Source organism: Fonsecaea monophora (assembly GCF_001642475.1).
Source record: "Fonsecaea monophora strain CBS 269.37 chromosome Unknown Scaff10, whole genome shotgun sequence".
NCBI classification, from domain to species: domain Eukaryota; kingdom Fungi; phylum Ascomycota; class Eurotiomycetes; order Chaetothyriales; family Herpotrichiellaceae; genus Fonsecaea; species Fonsecaea monophora.
The window spans coordinates 139,097-156,323 of record NW_019173941.1 but is presented as its reverse complement, the minus strand read 5'-3'; the positions used below and the strand labels follow the sequence as shown (position 1 = coordinate 156,323).

The 17,227-nt window shown below is 51.5% G+C and overlaps 5 protein-coding genes across 5 annotated transcripts; 4 read left to right on the top strand and 1 right to left on the bottom strand.

Moving 5' to 3' along the window:
- Positions 1-218: 218 nt before the first annotated feature.
- On the top strand, positions 219-3,002 carry AYO21_02319 (hypothetical protein; the record flags this gene model as incomplete). The annotated part of the gene is made up of 1 exon (XM_022652298.1): positions 219-3,002. The coding sequence occupies one exon, from the start codon at positions 219-221 to the stop codon at positions 3,000-3,002; it is 2,784 nt and encodes a 927-aa protein (XP_022515334.1).
- Positions 3,003-3,780: 778 nt separating this feature from the next.
- On the bottom strand, positions 3,781-5,734 carry AYO21_02318 (hypothetical protein; the record flags this gene model as incomplete). Its single annotated transcript, XM_022652297.1, has 5 exons — positions 3,781-4,150; positions 4,207-4,694; positions 4,743-5,114; positions 5,169-5,298; positions 5,364-5,734. 5 exons carry the CDS (start codon positions 5,732-5,734, stop codon positions 3,781-3,783), a joined length of 1,731 nt encoding a protein of 576 aa, XP_022515333.1.
- A 1,710-nt stretch (positions 5,735-7,444) lies between these two features.
- On the top strand, positions 7,445-8,444 carry AYO21_02317 (60S ribosomal protein L2-B; the record flags this gene model as incomplete). The annotated part of the gene is made up of 4 exons (XM_022652296.1): positions 7,445-7,567; positions 7,618-7,801; positions 7,879-8,163; positions 8,221-8,444. 4 exons carry the CDS (start codon positions 7,445-7,447, stop codon positions 8,442-8,444), a joined length of 816 nt encoding a protein of 271 aa, XP_022515332.1.
- Positions 8,445-9,849: 1,405 nt separating this feature from the next.
- On the top strand, positions 9,850-11,250 carry AYO21_02316 (hypothetical protein; the record flags this gene model as incomplete). Its single annotated transcript, XM_022652295.1, has 4 exons — positions 9,850-9,976; positions 10,042-10,209; positions 10,259-10,655; positions 10,704-11,250. The coding sequence occupies 4 exons, from the start codon at positions 9,850-9,852 to the stop codon at positions 11,248-11,250; spliced, it is 1,239 nt and encodes a 412-aa protein (XP_022515331.1).
- An 815-nt stretch (positions 11,251-12,065) lies between these two features.
- AYO21_02315 (hypothetical protein) lies at positions 12,066-16,505 on the top strand (the record flags this gene model as incomplete). Its single annotated transcript, XM_022652294.1, has 3 exons — positions 12,066-12,158; positions 12,239-16,228; positions 16,284-16,505. The coding sequence occupies 3 exons, from the start codon at positions 12,066-12,068 to the stop codon at positions 16,503-16,505; spliced, it is 4,305 nt and encodes a 1,434-aa protein (XP_022515330.1).
- Positions 16,506-17,227: the final 722 nt, after the last annotated feature.

Below are 17,227 nucleotides of genomic sequence, written 5' to 3'. Positions count from 1 at the left end.
GCAGCCTCTCACGTACCCTGCGTTGTCTCATTCAACACTGCTTGTTTCCTTGTCGCTTGCCTCCACCAGGCTGAAACTACAGTCGTGACTTATCCGTCCTTTGTCTTTCCACCTCCCACTCAAATTCCTGCTCGCATGCCGGACATTAAATAAGAGAAGGAGCACGTCTCCCTATCTCCTCATTATCGCGAACGTGGGTTGCAGGAATCGACGCAAATATGCTTGCCTCCAAGCCACCGTTTACCGCCAACACCGGAAATCCCCAGCAGATGCTCGTCCGCAACTTCTCCGAGTCTTCGACCAGAACGCAAATGACCTCGATGGCTCTGCAAGACGGCCTCTTTACCTCCCCAACAGATTCTGAATTCTCCGATGTCTATGACGGGCTGGACTCGATAAGGGCGTGGGACGAGAAAAAGGTGGGAGAGTGGCTGCACTCGATCCGCTGCGGACAGTATGAACCTCTTTTCAAAGCGAACAACTTTACAGGAGAGAGTTTACTGGAATGTGACCAGAAGATATTGTCAGAGATGGGTATCAAGAAGATTGGTGACCGCGTGCGAATCAATGTGGCGATTAAACAGCTGCGGAACAAGTCATCCTTGTTACGCTCTAGGAGAAACCGAGATAGCCTTGCTATCCTGGATGGCATTGCTGGAACCCCCTCCTCTTCAGACTCTCCTCGAACCCACGGGTCTAGGTCACACAATGGTAGCGGCAAACGTTTCTCCCGCCAGCTCGACTCCTCCGTCTTGCAGAATTTCAACTCGGCCAGCACAGGGTTCAAAGTCGGGTCAAGACCAAGCTCACCTCTCGCAGATGTACACAGCGCAGGCCTTCGATCACATCGCTATGCACAAAGCCCGATGGACGGTGGGAGAAACGCGTCTGGGGGAGGATACTTCAGCCAACCAGGATCAGCGAATTCCACGTCCGGCAGACGACCTGAAACTCCACAGCTCGCAAGTCAAACCACGCGAGCAGCTCATCTCCGGCAAAACTCGAGCATCGATGGCCTGACACCTGGTGGATTGCCCTCAGGATCCCCTGTCATCAAAATCATCCATAACGGTGGGCAAACGAAGGTTGTGAATATCAAGTTTTGTCGGACGGCCGACGATGTCACGTCGACAGTGCTGAAGAAATTACATCTACCAGAAACTCATTTTCGCAACTATTGCTTCTACGTCCTCAACGGCCTGGACCCAGATCCAGGAAACTGTCGCCGTGTAAGCGACAGCGAACTCATGAGGATCTGTAATGAGTCGACCCGATCAGAGAGAAATCGACTGATCCTGAGAAAGATCAACGACGGGCCTCCCGACGTGGACGAACTCCAGAAAGCGGCCAAAATTGCGGCCGATGAATCACAGGTTTTGCACAGCAATGCACTGAGCACAAACAACATGCGCAACCAGATCAAGCTGCAGAAGCTCACAGGAGAGTCATGGCACAATATTCAAGTCCCCATCTCACCAGTTACCACTACGGATCGAAATCGAAACATCATTGCGACTGCGGATGAACATGATCGGCAGGAAGCCCAGCAACACCTCAGAGTTCCTAGTAATCAGAATACGAAGCTCCGTACTTTCTTTGGGGCACGACCTCCTAGCGAGATGATTGTGCAAGAGTTGACCTCTTATTTCCCTGCTCATCAACGCGAGGATATCGAAAAGACAATGAGGCTATCAGTCCGACGCTCACAACGCATGAGTCGCGCACAAAGTCGCCTAAGCGTGATGAGCAATGTGAGCATGGCCTCTAGCCTCAAGGACGCTCCTCCCGTACCAAGCATTCCCAGCATTGCCGACTCCTGGCTGTACCAGACCGGTATGACCCCTCGTACTCCTGCTGCCCGACCGCTCTCGGTAGTGTCGAACAGGTTCAATCTTATGAACCAGTCGTTCCGTGATTCCATTGCCTCGTCCACGCTCCACCCGTTGCAGGAAGAATCCCCCATCGAGCCGAACAGGAAATCATATGTCTCGTTTGACAGTGGTTCCGATACTGCTGCCCAGGGTGAAGCAGCTAGGGCAAGCTATTTTGACGAGAGTCCTGGGGTCACTCTGAATACCGACAATGTGAATGAACGATTGTCGGTGATCGTGGCTGAGGATGGTGAGGAGGAAGACCAGGAGCTAAACTCGTTCCTTCAAGGCAACAGCTTCGACAAGAACAACTGGATGAAGGGTGGCTTGATCGGCGAAGGCTCATTCGGCAGTGTCTATCTCGCCTTGCATGCTGTGACTGGTGAATTGATGGCAGTCAAGCAAGTCGAGTTGCCCAATGTGGCCAAGGGCACCGAAGGTGATAAGAAGAAGACGGCCATGATTGCAGCTTTGAAGCAAGAGATTACACTCTTGCAAGGCCTTCGTCATCCACATATTGTGCAATACTTGGGTACTTCATCGGACGAGGAGCACCTGAACATTTTCCTCGAATATGTTCCAGGTGGCTCCATCGCCGGCATGCTCAAGCAATACAACACTTTCCAGGAACCACTCGTCCGGAACTTCACCAGACAAATTCTCGAGGGTCTGTCATACTTGCACTCTCGCAATATCATTCATCGAGACATCAAGGGCGCCAATATTCTGGTCGACAACCGCGGTGCCGTGAAAATCTCCGATTTTGGTGTTTCCAAGAAAACCAACTTCAATGGTATGAACACTGCACCGGGTACTCGCACATCTCTTCAAGGAAGCGTCTTCTGGATGGCTCCCGAAGTTGTCCGCCAGTCTGGACAGTCGCTCAAGTCAGATATCTGGTCAGTCGGGTGTCTTGTTGTTGAGATGTTCACAGGATCCCGGCCATTCCCATCAATGACGACGCTTCAAACGCTGTTTGCTGTCGGAAGCAATAACGAGAAACCAAGTATTCCCGAGCATGCAAGTGAGGACGCGAAGCGGTTTATGGGGAAGACCTTTGAGGTTGACCATGAAAAGAGGCCTGGCGCAGATGAGTTGTTGAAAGAGAGGTTTTTGCTGCCTACGGCTTGAGGTCCAATTTGATGCAGGGGCTGAATGATTCTCATCTGTGTAATATGAAAGCGTGATGAATGTCAGGAGCATCTTGCGGCAGAACATGATGATCTGAGATGGGAAGAGGAACCGCAGCAGTCTCTAAACGAATCAGCCACATCAAATGATTTCCGATGAGCAGAACTATATAGTTGCTAAGGGTCAAGGGCATAGGTTTCTTTGTTCTTGCATGTGTTAACTATGTGCATTGGGTCACGCCTGGGACGACCTGGTTGTTTGTGTATATCACCCGCTTCATTGATGGAAGGATGGGGACATCCATAGCTTAGCGAAAGGTGTTGAAAGCTAACCCTTGTGAAAGATGTATCAGATATAAGAAAGAGACTACAGAATCGCGGCACCAACAGGGACGCCTTCGATCTGATAAGTGCTCTTGCGCTCTTCTCGGTGATCTGGCGTACGCATATATATGTTCGTGAAGTGCCACGAGTGGCCCCGTGTGGACTGGTTTCTGGTCTACCGAGTGAGCGAGACAGATATGATTAGAGAAACGGAGACCTGCGAGAGAACATTGAAGAAATCGATAAATAGGTAGAAAACTAAAAAGTCTCCCAAGTCATGTCATGACAGTGCTTCGAGGGGTTAAATGTCCTTCCTTTGCTGCGTCTGGCCCTGATTGAAACGAGGGAGAACTGGTCCTAACTTTTCGCAAAGCATCTTCGGTAGGCATCCGAGGGCGCACGACCTCTCCTATATGTTTCTCGATATCCCCTCGAACCTGTTCACATATTCTTTGTTAAGATATGTCCATGGGCTGAATGGGGATATGAACCACCGGAGGCGGTCGAGGAGCGTCATGTGCCGTCATCTTCACGCCGTTCATCAGATTTGGCTGGCCTCCATCAGTCCCGTTATTTCTTGGGGCAACATTGATCGTGTCCATTGTTTCTCCTAGGGGTTGCAACGGTCTCGGCGTGGCCTGCACTTGCTGCAAACCATTCATAACGGCTGATGTTCCGTTCGTTACATGGAAAGCTTGAGGAGGTGGACCTTGTGCCGTTGTTGTGGACGTGGGATTCTCGGCGTCCTTTCGATATCGTAGTTGGACAACCAAGCTTTCCTGAGTATTTTCGTCCTCGACCTCGTCCGGTTCAAGGCCTTCATCGCTCATATCATCGTCGTCATCGTCACCTTCATCCTCTCCGCAAAGTCCGGCTCTGACTCGTCCTCGTTTCCACTCCATTCTTTGCCTGATGACTGGGCCTCTTCGCTTTCGTCCGAGTCCATCTGCTCGGCATATCCCTGTCTATACGGTTTGACGTGTCTTCCCGACCTCGATGTTCTCATGTCACGCGCACTGGGTATAGTGGCAGGCATGTCCTCACTTGTCTCTGTATAGTTGCCTTCGCCCGTCACTCTTTCTAACTCCTTGCGCTGGTCGATCAACATGCTCTCGCCGTACAAACCACCCACCCTCGACTTGACATGCCTGCCGCTGGCGGTAACGGTCGGTCCAGTCTCAAGAGGTGTAGAGAGGCCGGAATTGCGCGTGGATCGCTTGCTAGACAGCCCGTCCGACCCATACTCGTCGTCTGAATATGTATATCTCATTCTCTTCCCACGTGTCCTTCCCTCATATAGTGAGAATCCGGGTTCGGGTCGAGCGAATGCAGCTTTTCGAGCAAGGCGGTAGTCGCGGCGTTTGCGCTTCTAGTGTGATTGTCAGTGCATGTCTGGTATGCGCGCCAACCTGCTTACCTCTTCGCCAGCCTCAAACCTTGGAATGGCCGCGCGTAACTTGTCGCTAATCACTTTCGAATTGGAACTATGTTCGTCGGCGAACTTGTCTGCAAGGGCTATGACTTCTGGGATGGAGCCGGCGACGCTGAACCATGTGTTTGTCTTTGCAGTCTTGCCATCATTTTCTCTGTAGATTCGAAAATGCGAGTCATCTTGTCCCTCAATCAGCCAGTACTTTCGGCGATATTGGTCCGAAAACCAAGGTTGAACACTTCGCGGTTGGTTGCGGTCGTCGTCCCGACGTGTCTGCTTGTAAGACTCTTTAATGACCGCTTGGACGGCTTCGGAGGAGTTCAGAGACCAGAGGACGAGAGCTTTTAGGAGGCTCAACTGAATCCTAGTTAGCTGTGCGGAACAGAGAAGGGAAGACAGAAAGCAACCCACCCGCTGCTCCGGGCTCATGCTGTTGAAAGTTGTTCCTCCGTGGAGAGGATTGACTCCCTTCCACTCAGTCGGCCATTGACTGTGGTTTGTAGATAGCGCATCTTCAAGTGCCCGGCCATAATGTCCGCGTCTGACCAGTGTTAGAAATTTTGACAGGTAATAGCCCACGAGCTCGTCCAGTATGCGGTAACTGACTCGACATCCTTCTTTCTATTCAGAACAAGTCCCAACAGCGCACAGAGCAGTCTCTCGACTTGCTCGTCGGGTAGTTCTCCAGCCACCCCTCTTTCAATGTCTTGCGGTCCGTAGTTCGGTAAAGATTTGGGAAACACGTCGCTGAATCGACTTCTGAACATTACGATAAACGCAATTGCCGGGTTATCGACCAGAGTATATTCGTGGGGTGGTGAGGGTGCGCGTTTGGGAGGCTCGGGGGTGGCTTCAGGCTTGGGCGCCGGCTTGAAATATCGATCCAATCCCGTTGGCTTCAGCGCCATTTTCTGTGCCATTTCCTCATCATCTGAGGATGGAGCGGAAGACAAGGACGAGGAATCAGAGTCAGCCATGACGAGATGGAGAGGAGATGGCGGACGGCAAGAGTGGTGAGACAGCTAGCCGGTACTACAGCAGGCGGTTGTTGTAGCAGGAGCACGGAGGGTGGAAGTGAAGGGGGAACTACAAAATCAGGGAGCGGTCTGATGAATTCACTTGGCGCGTTGAGGGCAAGTTACGCGCTGCTCGGCCAATGATCGCATTTCATCTGTCTCCCGGCGCTGGCAGTCAACGACGTCGCTTTCATAGCCTTTGAAGCGACAGGCTCCCATGCTAACCATTCTCTGGAATCCGAAGCACCAGCCGGCATCCAATTATTCGCCATCCACCGCAGGCACCGGGTTGTTGGAGGGTTGGTGCGACCGATCTCCATGAACATGAGTGCTTTTGGGGACGCCGGCTTGCCAAGCGTTGAATCAGCCTCTTGTCAAGTTCAACTTGCGTTGCAGCGATCCCGGGTTCAGCCCCCGCATCTTCCCAGACGCTGAGCCTGGGGGCATTCTCAACAGCATCCTCGACCGGGGACCTGCTTGCCGGTATACCGTTGTATGCATTCCCCTTGAGCACTGTTGTCCGACGCTGTCCTTTGCTTCAAATCCTGGTTGAGGCTAAGCATTCTCCGAGAAGACGCGGGGTTCTCCGGGAGATCCATGGCAATTGCGCCCTGAAGAACGCGCCCAAATTTTGTACCATGATTTTCTTGCTGAAGACTCAAATGAAGGTGTATGTCAAACACGTTGAGACGGCACAGGGCCTGGAAGCAGCCGACAGTGATCAGAGGCTCCGGCATGCCATATTGACAGGGCTCGTCACAGTTGAAATCTTGTAAATTTGTGGCTGAGCTTATACATGTAGCCGAGTTCGACCGTGTGCTTCTGATTCGATCTGCACCGTCTGCACCGGAAGAGTATCAAGAGGCCACTGAGGGCAGCAAGCTCGGGAATCAGCATTTTCGAGTGTCTCATTTTAGAGCGACCTCGTAGTTCGTTATGCTTTACCGACTCAGCACTTGTATGCAATGAATGGATGTGCATAGATAACGTGCAAGAGGAGAGTCGCTTTGGTCCAACATGCTCTTGATCAGCCCGCCCTACGCCAATGTGTTGTAGGGTAGAGCGGGAGCCTACTAGGTCAATTTTCTAAGCTTGGAAGAACTTACCACGTTTCACAACTCTCCTGTGAGACAATGTGCCGCCATACCGTTCAGAACAACTTCATGATATGTACAAAAAGCTTCTCTAGGCGATAAAAAAGACATGTAAATTTGATCATGTCACGCGAATGTTGTAACAGAGCCAATTCTAGAGAATAGAAGAATGTATAATGATATAAAGTAGAGCATCTGTGTATTCTGAAAGCCACCGTTCAACAGCAAGTAGTGCAGGCGGAGAGAATCAAGCCAACACAGGGCAGAGGTGAGATGACTTTGAAGTTGGCGGTTGCAGACCGGACTTCAGGTTTGAAGATGGAGGTGAGGCGGGCTGGGCGGGAGCCAAGTAATCACGTGATGACACAGCACACCACTTGTATATCCACTAGTCCATAATAGCACTAGCCTGGTACCTGCGCCATGAAAGGTCTTTTGCGTCGCCGTACTTTGTTCTTGTCCAATGCCAAGATTTTTGCTGAGGCGCACACAAACGAAACCTGCGCCTTGTCCATCTTCACCTCGAACTTTCAACAACCTCGTTCGGTCGACAACTACCTCGAAACTCTACGCCATCATGGGTAGAGTCATCAGGAACCAGCGTAAAGGGCGCGGATCCATCTTCAGTCAGTACCTCCTTCAGCAGCACCCCGACTATGTTCTCTGCTCTGCGATCACAAATTCTGCTCAATTGGTGCTGGTTCGTTTTGCTGATGTCTCGCAATAGCCAGTCATACCAGGTTGAGAAAGGGAGCTGCTAAGTTTCGACAACTCGATTACTCGGAGCGTCATGGGTACATTCGTGGGGTGGTGACTGAAATCATTCATGATCCTGGTCGAGGTGCACCGCTCGCGCGTGTCCAGTTCCGTTCGCCCTACAAATATGGCCTCAAGACCGAAACCTTTATTGCGAATGAAGGACTCTTTACTGGCCGTACGTGTTCGCTACACCGCTATCTTGGTCTTGGAACTCACAAATTGGTTCACTGGCTGACTGCTTGGATTCATCAGAGTTTATCTACGCTGGAAAGAACGCAGCCTTGAGCATCGGCAACATCCTCCCTCTGGGCGCTGTGCCCGAAGGTACTGTCGTCTCAAACGTGGAAGAGAAGACCGGAGACCGAGGCGCGTTGGGACGAACTTCAGGCAACTATGTGACTGTGATTGGACACAACCCTGATGAGGGCAAGACCAGAGTCAAGCTCCCCAGTGGCGCAAAGAAAGTCGTTCTCAGTTCGGCTCGAGGGATGATCGGCATCGTCGCTGGTGGTGGACGTACCGATAAGCCCATGCTCAGTATGTGCATTGCCATCACTTGTATGACATTGGAATGGGGCTAACTAGCGGACACAGAGGCTTCCCGCGCAAAGCACAAGTTCGCCGTCAAGCGCAACTCCTGGCCCAAGACTCGTGGTGTTGCCATGAATCCCGTCGACCATCCTCACGGTGGTGGTAACCATCAGCACATCGGCAAGGCTTCTACCATTTCAAGATACGCCGCTCAAGGTCAAAAAGCCGGTCTTATCGCTGCCCGGAGGACAGGTTTGCTACGTGGTACGCAGAAGACCAAGGAGTAGATGTGATGTTTGTATGAGGGGCTTCCAGAAAACGGCGTGGACTGTGTTACGGGTCTTTTACGGCATATGCGTCACCATCTCACAACGTGGAGAGTGGCAAGGGGTCCAAAGCTCTTCCCAATAACCGAAAGAATGCCAACAGATGCATTGTCTTTGAGAAGGTGCCAGTTGACTCTAGATAGCCTGGAGGTTGCGGTCACCGTAGCCGCAATGCAGATCGAGTTGAGACGACGAGAAGATTTCTGCGTGGTGCAAGCAAGGGAGATTACTATCATCTCGAGAACCTACCTGTGACCGAAACTGAGTATTTGATGAAGTCGATCAGCCCCTTTTTTCCACTTGTTGTAAAACTCCTGAGCTGTAAACCGCGGATCTTGTAGCGTGTTGATACTGCAAATTTCCCCCCCTTTCTCTTGAAAAAAATGTTACGGGAACATTCATCTGCAGCTCAGACGCCATGCTTACTGTGTACATGTACAAGACGGCCGTACGAGTAGTTGTATGTGTGGGATGCTTACGGGGTTCGGCAGCGACGAAGGTCCGGGGACCTCCTCGTGGCGGGTAGGGTGACGAGGGATGATGTGAATTATGCCGCAGTTGTGCCCAGTCTAAGATCGAACACGGCGTCTCTTGTTCTTCTTCTCTGCGCCATTTTACAGGCAGTGTGGACACTAGACACAGACTGTTAACTGCTAATACTAGTATTTTACAAGTAATATGGGCCAAGCGATGATTTCAGTTGGTGGCGTATTGTTTCAGAAGCTGGTGGAGGGACATGACCTGTCGCTGGGCACCACCCGGCACCGCTGGGAGCTTCTGGTGAATCCCCCGCAGAAGAGTTTGAGGTCAGGGGCAGCAGTTGGGAACCTGTGGCTCTGGGCTGCTCTGGCTTTCTCGTAACTTGCTTCTGGCTCTCGTGGTGGACCTTGAAGGGGCTCCGAAACTCTATCAGAAAGAACGCCTGTTTGCGCGTCGCTGCAACCGCAGCTTGTCATTAATTGGCATTGGCACCGAGACGAGCAACTGCGCGACGGGATTTAATTCATCATCTAGTAGCTCTCGTCCGTTGGGCCTGATTCCTATTCCATCGCTGTAAGCGCAGTCAATCGTTTATTATCCCTCTATATTCTGACCTCATTCACGCCGCTCGCCGGAGTTTTTGTCTCTTTTTCCTTGCTCATCTTCCGGACAGTATTTGATCCTTGATCAGCATTCCAATTGCACGACTAGAAACACCGCGCTGTCCGATCCCGATCACTCCGTTGCTCACCACCTGCACAGACAGCGTAACATAGATCCCTTGCTCTTATCGACCCCAACATCAGCATTCTCACTCTCGCTCTTCTAACCTTGCCTCGCTCCCTTGAACACCGCCAACCAGTACAGTGATCGCACATTTGCAATCATGAATGTCAACAAGAAACTCGATCGTTTCAAACAATGGGCAGGAGAGCGGATGGGTGGGGAAGTCAAGACCAATGTGTCCGACGACTTCAAGGCCATGGAGGTCGAGATGGGCCTTCGTCAAGAGGGTATTGTAGCATAATCTTGCCCAGCAATTGAAAACGAGGCGGGCGCTAATCGTTACGCTTCGCAGGTCTCGAGAAAATGCAGCGGTCAATGAATGCCTATATCAAAGCCATCTCCAAACGGTCCGAGGTGGAGGGTAAAGAGAAAACACTTCCGATCGCCTACATGGGCGGGACCATGATTTCTCATGGCGAAGACTTTGAGTCGGATTCAGAATATGGACAGTGTCTCAACAGTGGGTGTTCCCATGTTACAAGAATATTCCTATATGCTGACCTTCTAAGTGTTTGGCCGAATACAAGAACGATTGGCTCGTACGCAGGAAACCTACATCACGAACGCTACCACTTCCTGGCTGGAGTCGCTCGAAAGGTCTCTGGTCCAACTGAAAGAATACCAGGCCGCCCGCAAACGACTTGAGACACGCAGACTGGCTTATGATACATCGCTTGCCAAAATGCAGAAGGCCAAGAAGGAAGACTTCCGCGTCGAGGAGGAACTGCGGACTCAGAAGGCTAAATATGAAGAATCGGCGGACGATGTTCAGCGCAGAATGGAAGAAATTCGCGAATCAGACCCTGAGAGCGTGGCTGATCTCGCAGCATTTCTTGACGCCGAATTGGCATATCACGATCAATGTAGAGAAGCACTGTTACAACTAAAGAGCCAGTGGCCCGCTAGGTACGTATTTCCTCCTTCAAACATGAGGTTGGATCTAACTTGGCGCAGAGCACAGATGTCGAATCGAAGTATCCGTCCCAATCCGCGATCAAGATCAAACACTGTCCGCTCATACACCCAGACTGTTGAGCCAGCAGAGGAAACACCAACCGTCGTCGAGGTTCGCCCGACCATCAAGTCGAACCGGAGTGGCCGTTTTGCGGACCAACCAACTTCTGAATACTCTCCAGCGCGCCCAAATTACGCCAGAGCCACTACATTCAACGACTCCCCCACAGCTAGGGACCTGTCGCCTGCTACAAGGCCTGGGATTGCGCGAGTTCCCAGCGATTCTTTGATGATTCGGACAGCCCGATCGCAGCTACGAAGCGTGGATGAACAGGATGTCTTTGCAGATGAGTCCGGGTCTTACACAAACAGTGGCTCCGACCGCGGCTACGGAGAACAATCCGTATCTCCTGCGACTTCACATGGCAGTGAATCAGTGACCCTCCTGGGTGGGAAAAAGAGTGCTGTACCGCCTCCCCCTCCTCCATCACGCTCGAAAAAACCACCTCCTCCACCTGTACCAGCAAAGAGAACTATTCTCACTTGAACTATCGTGTGCAAAGGCAATCACAAAGGCCTTTTGGATTTGTTAGATGGGAGTTTGGCGCTGGTTTAGGGGGCAAAGGCGGGACTCCTTTGTGAAGCGAGAGACTACTAGAACCAGATCAATTGAGAATGCATTGAAGCGGCGCTGTATGGCATATACACTGACTGAATTTGCGAGCATATCAATCATGACAATTCCCTCCTTGATACCACACTGAGACTCTGCGCCTTTCACAAATGTTCCTGAGATGAGTGGAGCACCCGTTGACCCTTGCCACCTGAAAAAAGTTTCCCCCTACGCTATCACGTGATTGAAGGTCACGTGAATTATCGAGCGACCTCAGATTTGCCGCATGCTTGGCAAACTACTACTCGCAGAACCTCGTTTGGGGGTCACATCTGTTCTCCGTTGCGCTCCCCCCAAGACGTGAAAGGCCCCTCGGCCGGGAAAATCATCAATCAACGCGTCGCATCCATCTCTTTTCATCTCAACTGAACTCTGGCAACTCGCAGCACCGCTTGAGGAGTGCGCCCAAACCCGGTTGCCGACTCTTCGTCCCCTCTTTAATCAGGCATCCTCACCTCAACCGCCCAACCTCGCCTCACCCGGGACTGGTACAACAACAAGTCCCTGCCATCTGCCATCTGCGCCACGTTCATCCCCCTTCGCGAGGCTGCGCCAGTCCTGTGCCCTCCTAGAACACCGACAGCAACAGCACTGATCTTGATTAGATGCTCAGATAAGCCTTTACGACGTCCGCCTTGAGCTGCAGCTGCCTAGCGTTGCAGTATTCCTGGCCCGACTGAGAAGTCACCATGACTTCTGTTCAGTCCGCACCTGCGATGCAGGCCAATGTTCCCTCGCTCCCACCCAACCTCTCCCAAGCCCAAGTGCAGGAAGTTTATCAAGTATGTAACCTTTGCATATCACGCCTTTGGAGCCCTCAAATAACCCTTTTTCCGCAATCGACTGCTAACATCAGCAATAGAAATTCCAGCGCATGAAAGCCCAAAATGTCCCCGAAACCGACCCCGAGTACCTAAAGGCATATCGGTTTCTCACTGCCGTCCAGCAACAGCAGAACTTCCGAAAACTACAGGCTCAAAAACAAGCACAACTCCAGGCTCAACAATTGCAGGCTGCCCAAAAAGCCCAACACCAGCCACAAGCGCAATTGGGTCAACATTCCGGACTACAGGCTAATGGCAGTGCTAACCCTCCAGCAACAAATGGAAGTAGCAATGGTCAACAAGATCCAGCAGGTCCGGTGGTCAACGGGGCAACTTCTTCCACGCCGAGCTCAACCTCCGGACCCAACTCAGCACAAGCTGGAGCACAGGCACAGCGTGTTCCTGCTCAGGCGAACGGCAGCTTCACGGCAGAACAGCTGAATCTATTGAGAACCCAGATTTTCGCATTCAAGACTCTGTCCAAGAATCAGCCTTTACACCCCAGGATACAGCAGCAACTATTCCCGTCCCTCAAACAGCAAGCTGCCACGCCTACGGAGAGCATTCCCCCCGGGGATAAGGTCGCGGAGGGTACTGTCGAAGTGAAGGAGGACGGTGGTTCGACCGAAATTGCTCGAGCCAAATCGTTCTTCGACACCTATCAGTCGCCTTACGAAATTCTCTTGAAGGCGATCAGCTTCTCAGACCATTCACAACGTCCCAAGCGCCAGAAAATCCCAAGCATAATGCCTATTGGCCTTGACACTGATCAAGTGCGAGAGGAGCAAGAACGGTTACTCTACAACCGCATCCAAGCTCGAAAGTCTGAATTGGCAGCACTGCCTGTCAACATCGCGTCTTGGGATACCAGTAAATCCCTTGAACCCACTGCCGACGACTCTCTCAAGCTTAAAGCGTTAATCGAGTACAAGAAGTTATGTTTGCTTCAGAAGCAACGAGATTTTCGCCGCGAAATTCAGCAAGAGCTTTTCTACTACGATAACCTAGCAATGACGGCGAATCGATCAATGCATCGCCGGATGAAGAAGCAATCACTTCGCGAAGCTCGCATCACCGAGAAACTCGAGAAACAGCAACGCGATGCCAGAGAGAACAAGGAGAAGACTCGGCAAACGAATCATCTGCAGTCCATTGTCGCGCACGCCCAGGATGTCAAGAGCAATGCCATCAGTCAACGCTCGCGTATTCAGAAGCTTGGCCGGATGATGGTCACTCATCACCAACATATGGAGCGTGAAGAACAGAAGCGAATCGAACGGACTGCAAAGCAACGTTTGCAGGCATTGAAGGCAAACGATGAAGAGACATACCTGAAGCTTCTTGGTCAGGCGAAGGATTCTCGCATTACACATCTTCTCAAGCAGACCGACGGTTTCCTGAAACAGCTTGCTGCCTCTGTCAGACAACAGCAACGAAGCGCAGCAGAGAAATGGGGCGAAGACAAGTACACGGACGAGGAGGATGAAGAAGAGGGTGACTCAGAAGACGAAGGCCGTGGTAAAGTGGATTACTATGCCGTTGCCCATCGAATCAAGGAAGAAGTCAACGTCCAACCCTCAATCCTGGTGGGAGGTACTTTGAAAGAGTACCAGCTCAAAGGTCTTCAGTGGATGATTTCACTGTTCAACAACAACCTGAACGGTATCTTGGCCGACGAGATGGGTCTGGGAAAGACCATCCAGACCATCAGTTTGATCACCTATCTGATCGAGAAAAAGCGCCAGTTGGGTCCGTTCTTGGTCATTGTTCCCCTCAGCACACTCACCAATTGGAATCTGGAGTTTGAGAAGTGGGCACCCTCTGTCAGTCGCATCGTTTACAAGGGCCCGCCAAATAGCAGGAAGCAGCAGCAGATGAGGATCCGACAGGGTAATTTCCAAGTCCTCCTCACGACATACGAATATATCATCAAAGACCGCCCCATTTTGAGTAAGATCAAATGGGTACACATGATCGTTGATGAAGGTCATCGCATGAAGAATGCCCAGTCAAAATTAAGCAGTACCATCACTCAGTATTACACCACGAGATATCGGCTGATCTTGACCGGTACTCCCCTACAAAACAACCTGCCTGAACTGTGGGCGCTTCTCAACTTCGTGCTGCCTACAATCTTCAAGTCAGTCAAATCCTTTGACGAGTGGTTCAATACTCCTTTTGCCAACACTGGCGGACAAGACAAGATGGAGTTGAGCGAGGAAGAGCAGCTCCTGATTATTCGTCGTCTGCACAAGGTTCTGCGGCCTTTCCTGCTCCGTCGTCTCAAGAAAGACGTGGAGAAGGATCTTCCTGACAAGCAAGAGCGGGTCGTCAAATGTCGCTTCTCAGCACTCCAGACCAAGCTTTATATGCAATTGATGACGCACAACCGCCTGGCTGTGGCTGACGGTAAAGGTGGCAAGACCAGCATGCGCGGTCTCAGCAACATGTTGATGCAGCTGAGAAAACTGTGTAATCACCCTTATGTCTTTGAGCCTGTGGAAGACCAAATGAATCCTGGCAGGGGAACGAATGACTCGATCTGGAGAACAGCTGGTAAATTTGAGCTTCTCGACAGAGTCCTGCCCAAGTTCCGTGCTACTGGTCATCGTGTGTTGATGTTTTTCCAGATGACTCAGATCATGAACATCATGGAGGACTTCTTGCGGTACCGTGGCATACAATATCTTCGACTTGACGGCGCCACCAAGGCTGAAGATCGATCTGAACTATTGCGGGTTTTCAACGAGCCTGGATCACCATACTTCTGCTTTCTGCTTTCAACCCGAGCAGGTGGCTTAGGTTTGAATCTTCAAACAGCAGATACTGTCATTATCTACGATTCAGATTGGAACCCTCACCAGGACTTACAAGCTCAGGACCGTGCTCACCGTATCGGACAGAAGAACGAAGTGCGCATTCTCCGGCTCATCAGCTCCAATTCGGTGGAGGAGAAGATTCTGGAGCGAGCTCAATTCAAGCTTGACATGGACGGCAAGGTCATTCAGGCGGGTAAGTTTGACAACAAATCCACCAACGAGGAGCGGGAGGCTTTCCTAAAGACTTTGCTCGAGGCCGCCGAAGCGGCCGAACAAGTTGGGGATTCAGAGGAGATGGACGACGATGACCTGAATGAGATTATGGCTCGTACAGAGGATGAACTGGTCTTGTTCAAGAAGATGGATAAGGAGCGTGAAGAGACCGATCAGTATGGACCCGGCCGACCGCTTGCACGCTTGATGGAAGAAAGTGAGCTTCCTGACATCTACGTGGCTGAAGACAATCCGGTTCAAGAAGAGACAGAGGAATATACTGGTCGCGGCGCCCGTGTCAAAACTCAGGTCAAATATGACGACGGTCTCACCGAAGAACAATGGCTTGCCGCTGTTGATGATTCGGACGATTCGATAGGTGAGGCAGCCAAACGCAAACAGGCCCGAATTGAAAAGAGACGGACCAACAAGCTCAAACGTGAGCGAGAAGCCGCTGGCGTCACCTCGTCGCCTGAACCGGAACAAGAGAGTTCTGAGGAGGAGCCGCCCCCAAAGAAAAAAGGCCCTGGACGGAAATCGGCGGGGCAAAAGAGGAAGGCCGAGGAGATTGAGGATGAAATACCAGCGACGAAACGCAAGAGGGGAAAGCAACCCAACAAAGCGGCCATCGACACGTTGACTAGTTCGGAGCGATCCGCCCTACAGAAAGCTCTCAAGGCTGTGTTTGCGTCTATCAAGGCTCTTGAGGTGCCAGACTCGGATTCAGAACAACAGTCGGAAGACGAGAGCGATGACGAACCCCCCACAAGATTGATCATCGGACCGTTCCTGGAGCTGCCGCCGAAGAAAGTGTACCCGGATTATTACAATTACATCACGGAACCCATTGCCATGGACATGATTGAGAAACGGATCAACAGTCATCAATATACCAGCCTCAGAGATTTCCAAAACGACATAGCGCTCCTGGCAAAGAACGCAAAGACGTACAATGAGGACGGGAGCATGCTGTACAACGATGCGATTGCTATCGAGGTAAGGGTTGCATCACCTTTTTCATTTGGAATTTGTTACTAACAATCTCTGATAGAACCACTGCAATGAGATGGTAGCCAAGCAAATTGCAGACAATCCCATCCTCGGGGATAGGGGCCTTGACGGCGACTCGACAGCCCCAGGTTCGAGCGCCGGGACACCCCGAGGATCTGTGGCACCAGCTGGCGGGACAAAGTTGAGATTGACATTGGGTTCTGGCAGTAATGGAGTCGCAACGAACGGCACCACAAGCGGGGCAGCCAGCGGAGCAGAATGATAGATGGATGTCTTATTGTACCATAATGAGATCAACTGAAGACGAGAAAAGAGGTCATAGGGGTTCGGATGATTTCAGGGCTTGCATCCGAGGAAGGGGAAGTGGCAGGATAATCCAGTCTATGGTTTGAGACAGCAGGGAGGGCATTGGATGGTCATGAATTCGCATGGCTTGGGAATAGTTTTGGAGGGAGAGGCCTTCGTTTACTCTAGAGATTCGATTCTGGGGTGCTCCGTATAGCTGTGAGATTACTACTCTTGCTTGTACAATGAGATCTTTAAGCTGTCTTTTCTGTTATACCGCCTCGAGTACGAGGTACCTCGTATGCGTCAGGGAATCACAGGAAGTCGTTTAGGGAGGCGTTCAGGGAGGGCGTTCAGGGAGGCGTCGTGGGGTGCAAAAAAGGGGGGGATCGTCATCCCCAAAGAGACGGCTGAATGAACAGGTGGACATCCCGCCAATGGTAGAGTGGAAGAAGCGAGTGGGAACCACGAGTACTCGGTACATATCGATTGCAGCCAGGAAGAGGAAGTCGATCCAAAGTCTCTCTGTCTTCCTGCAACTCAATACAAAGTAAAGAGGGTACACGACTCCAATTCCGGCAACGCCAAACTACCTTTGGTACTCAACATCTCGCACCCGCCTACGCTGCGCTCCCAACCACATCCTCACGCAGGCTGCGCAGGCTGCCCTTCTCATCTCTTTGTAATATTCTCGTCCAT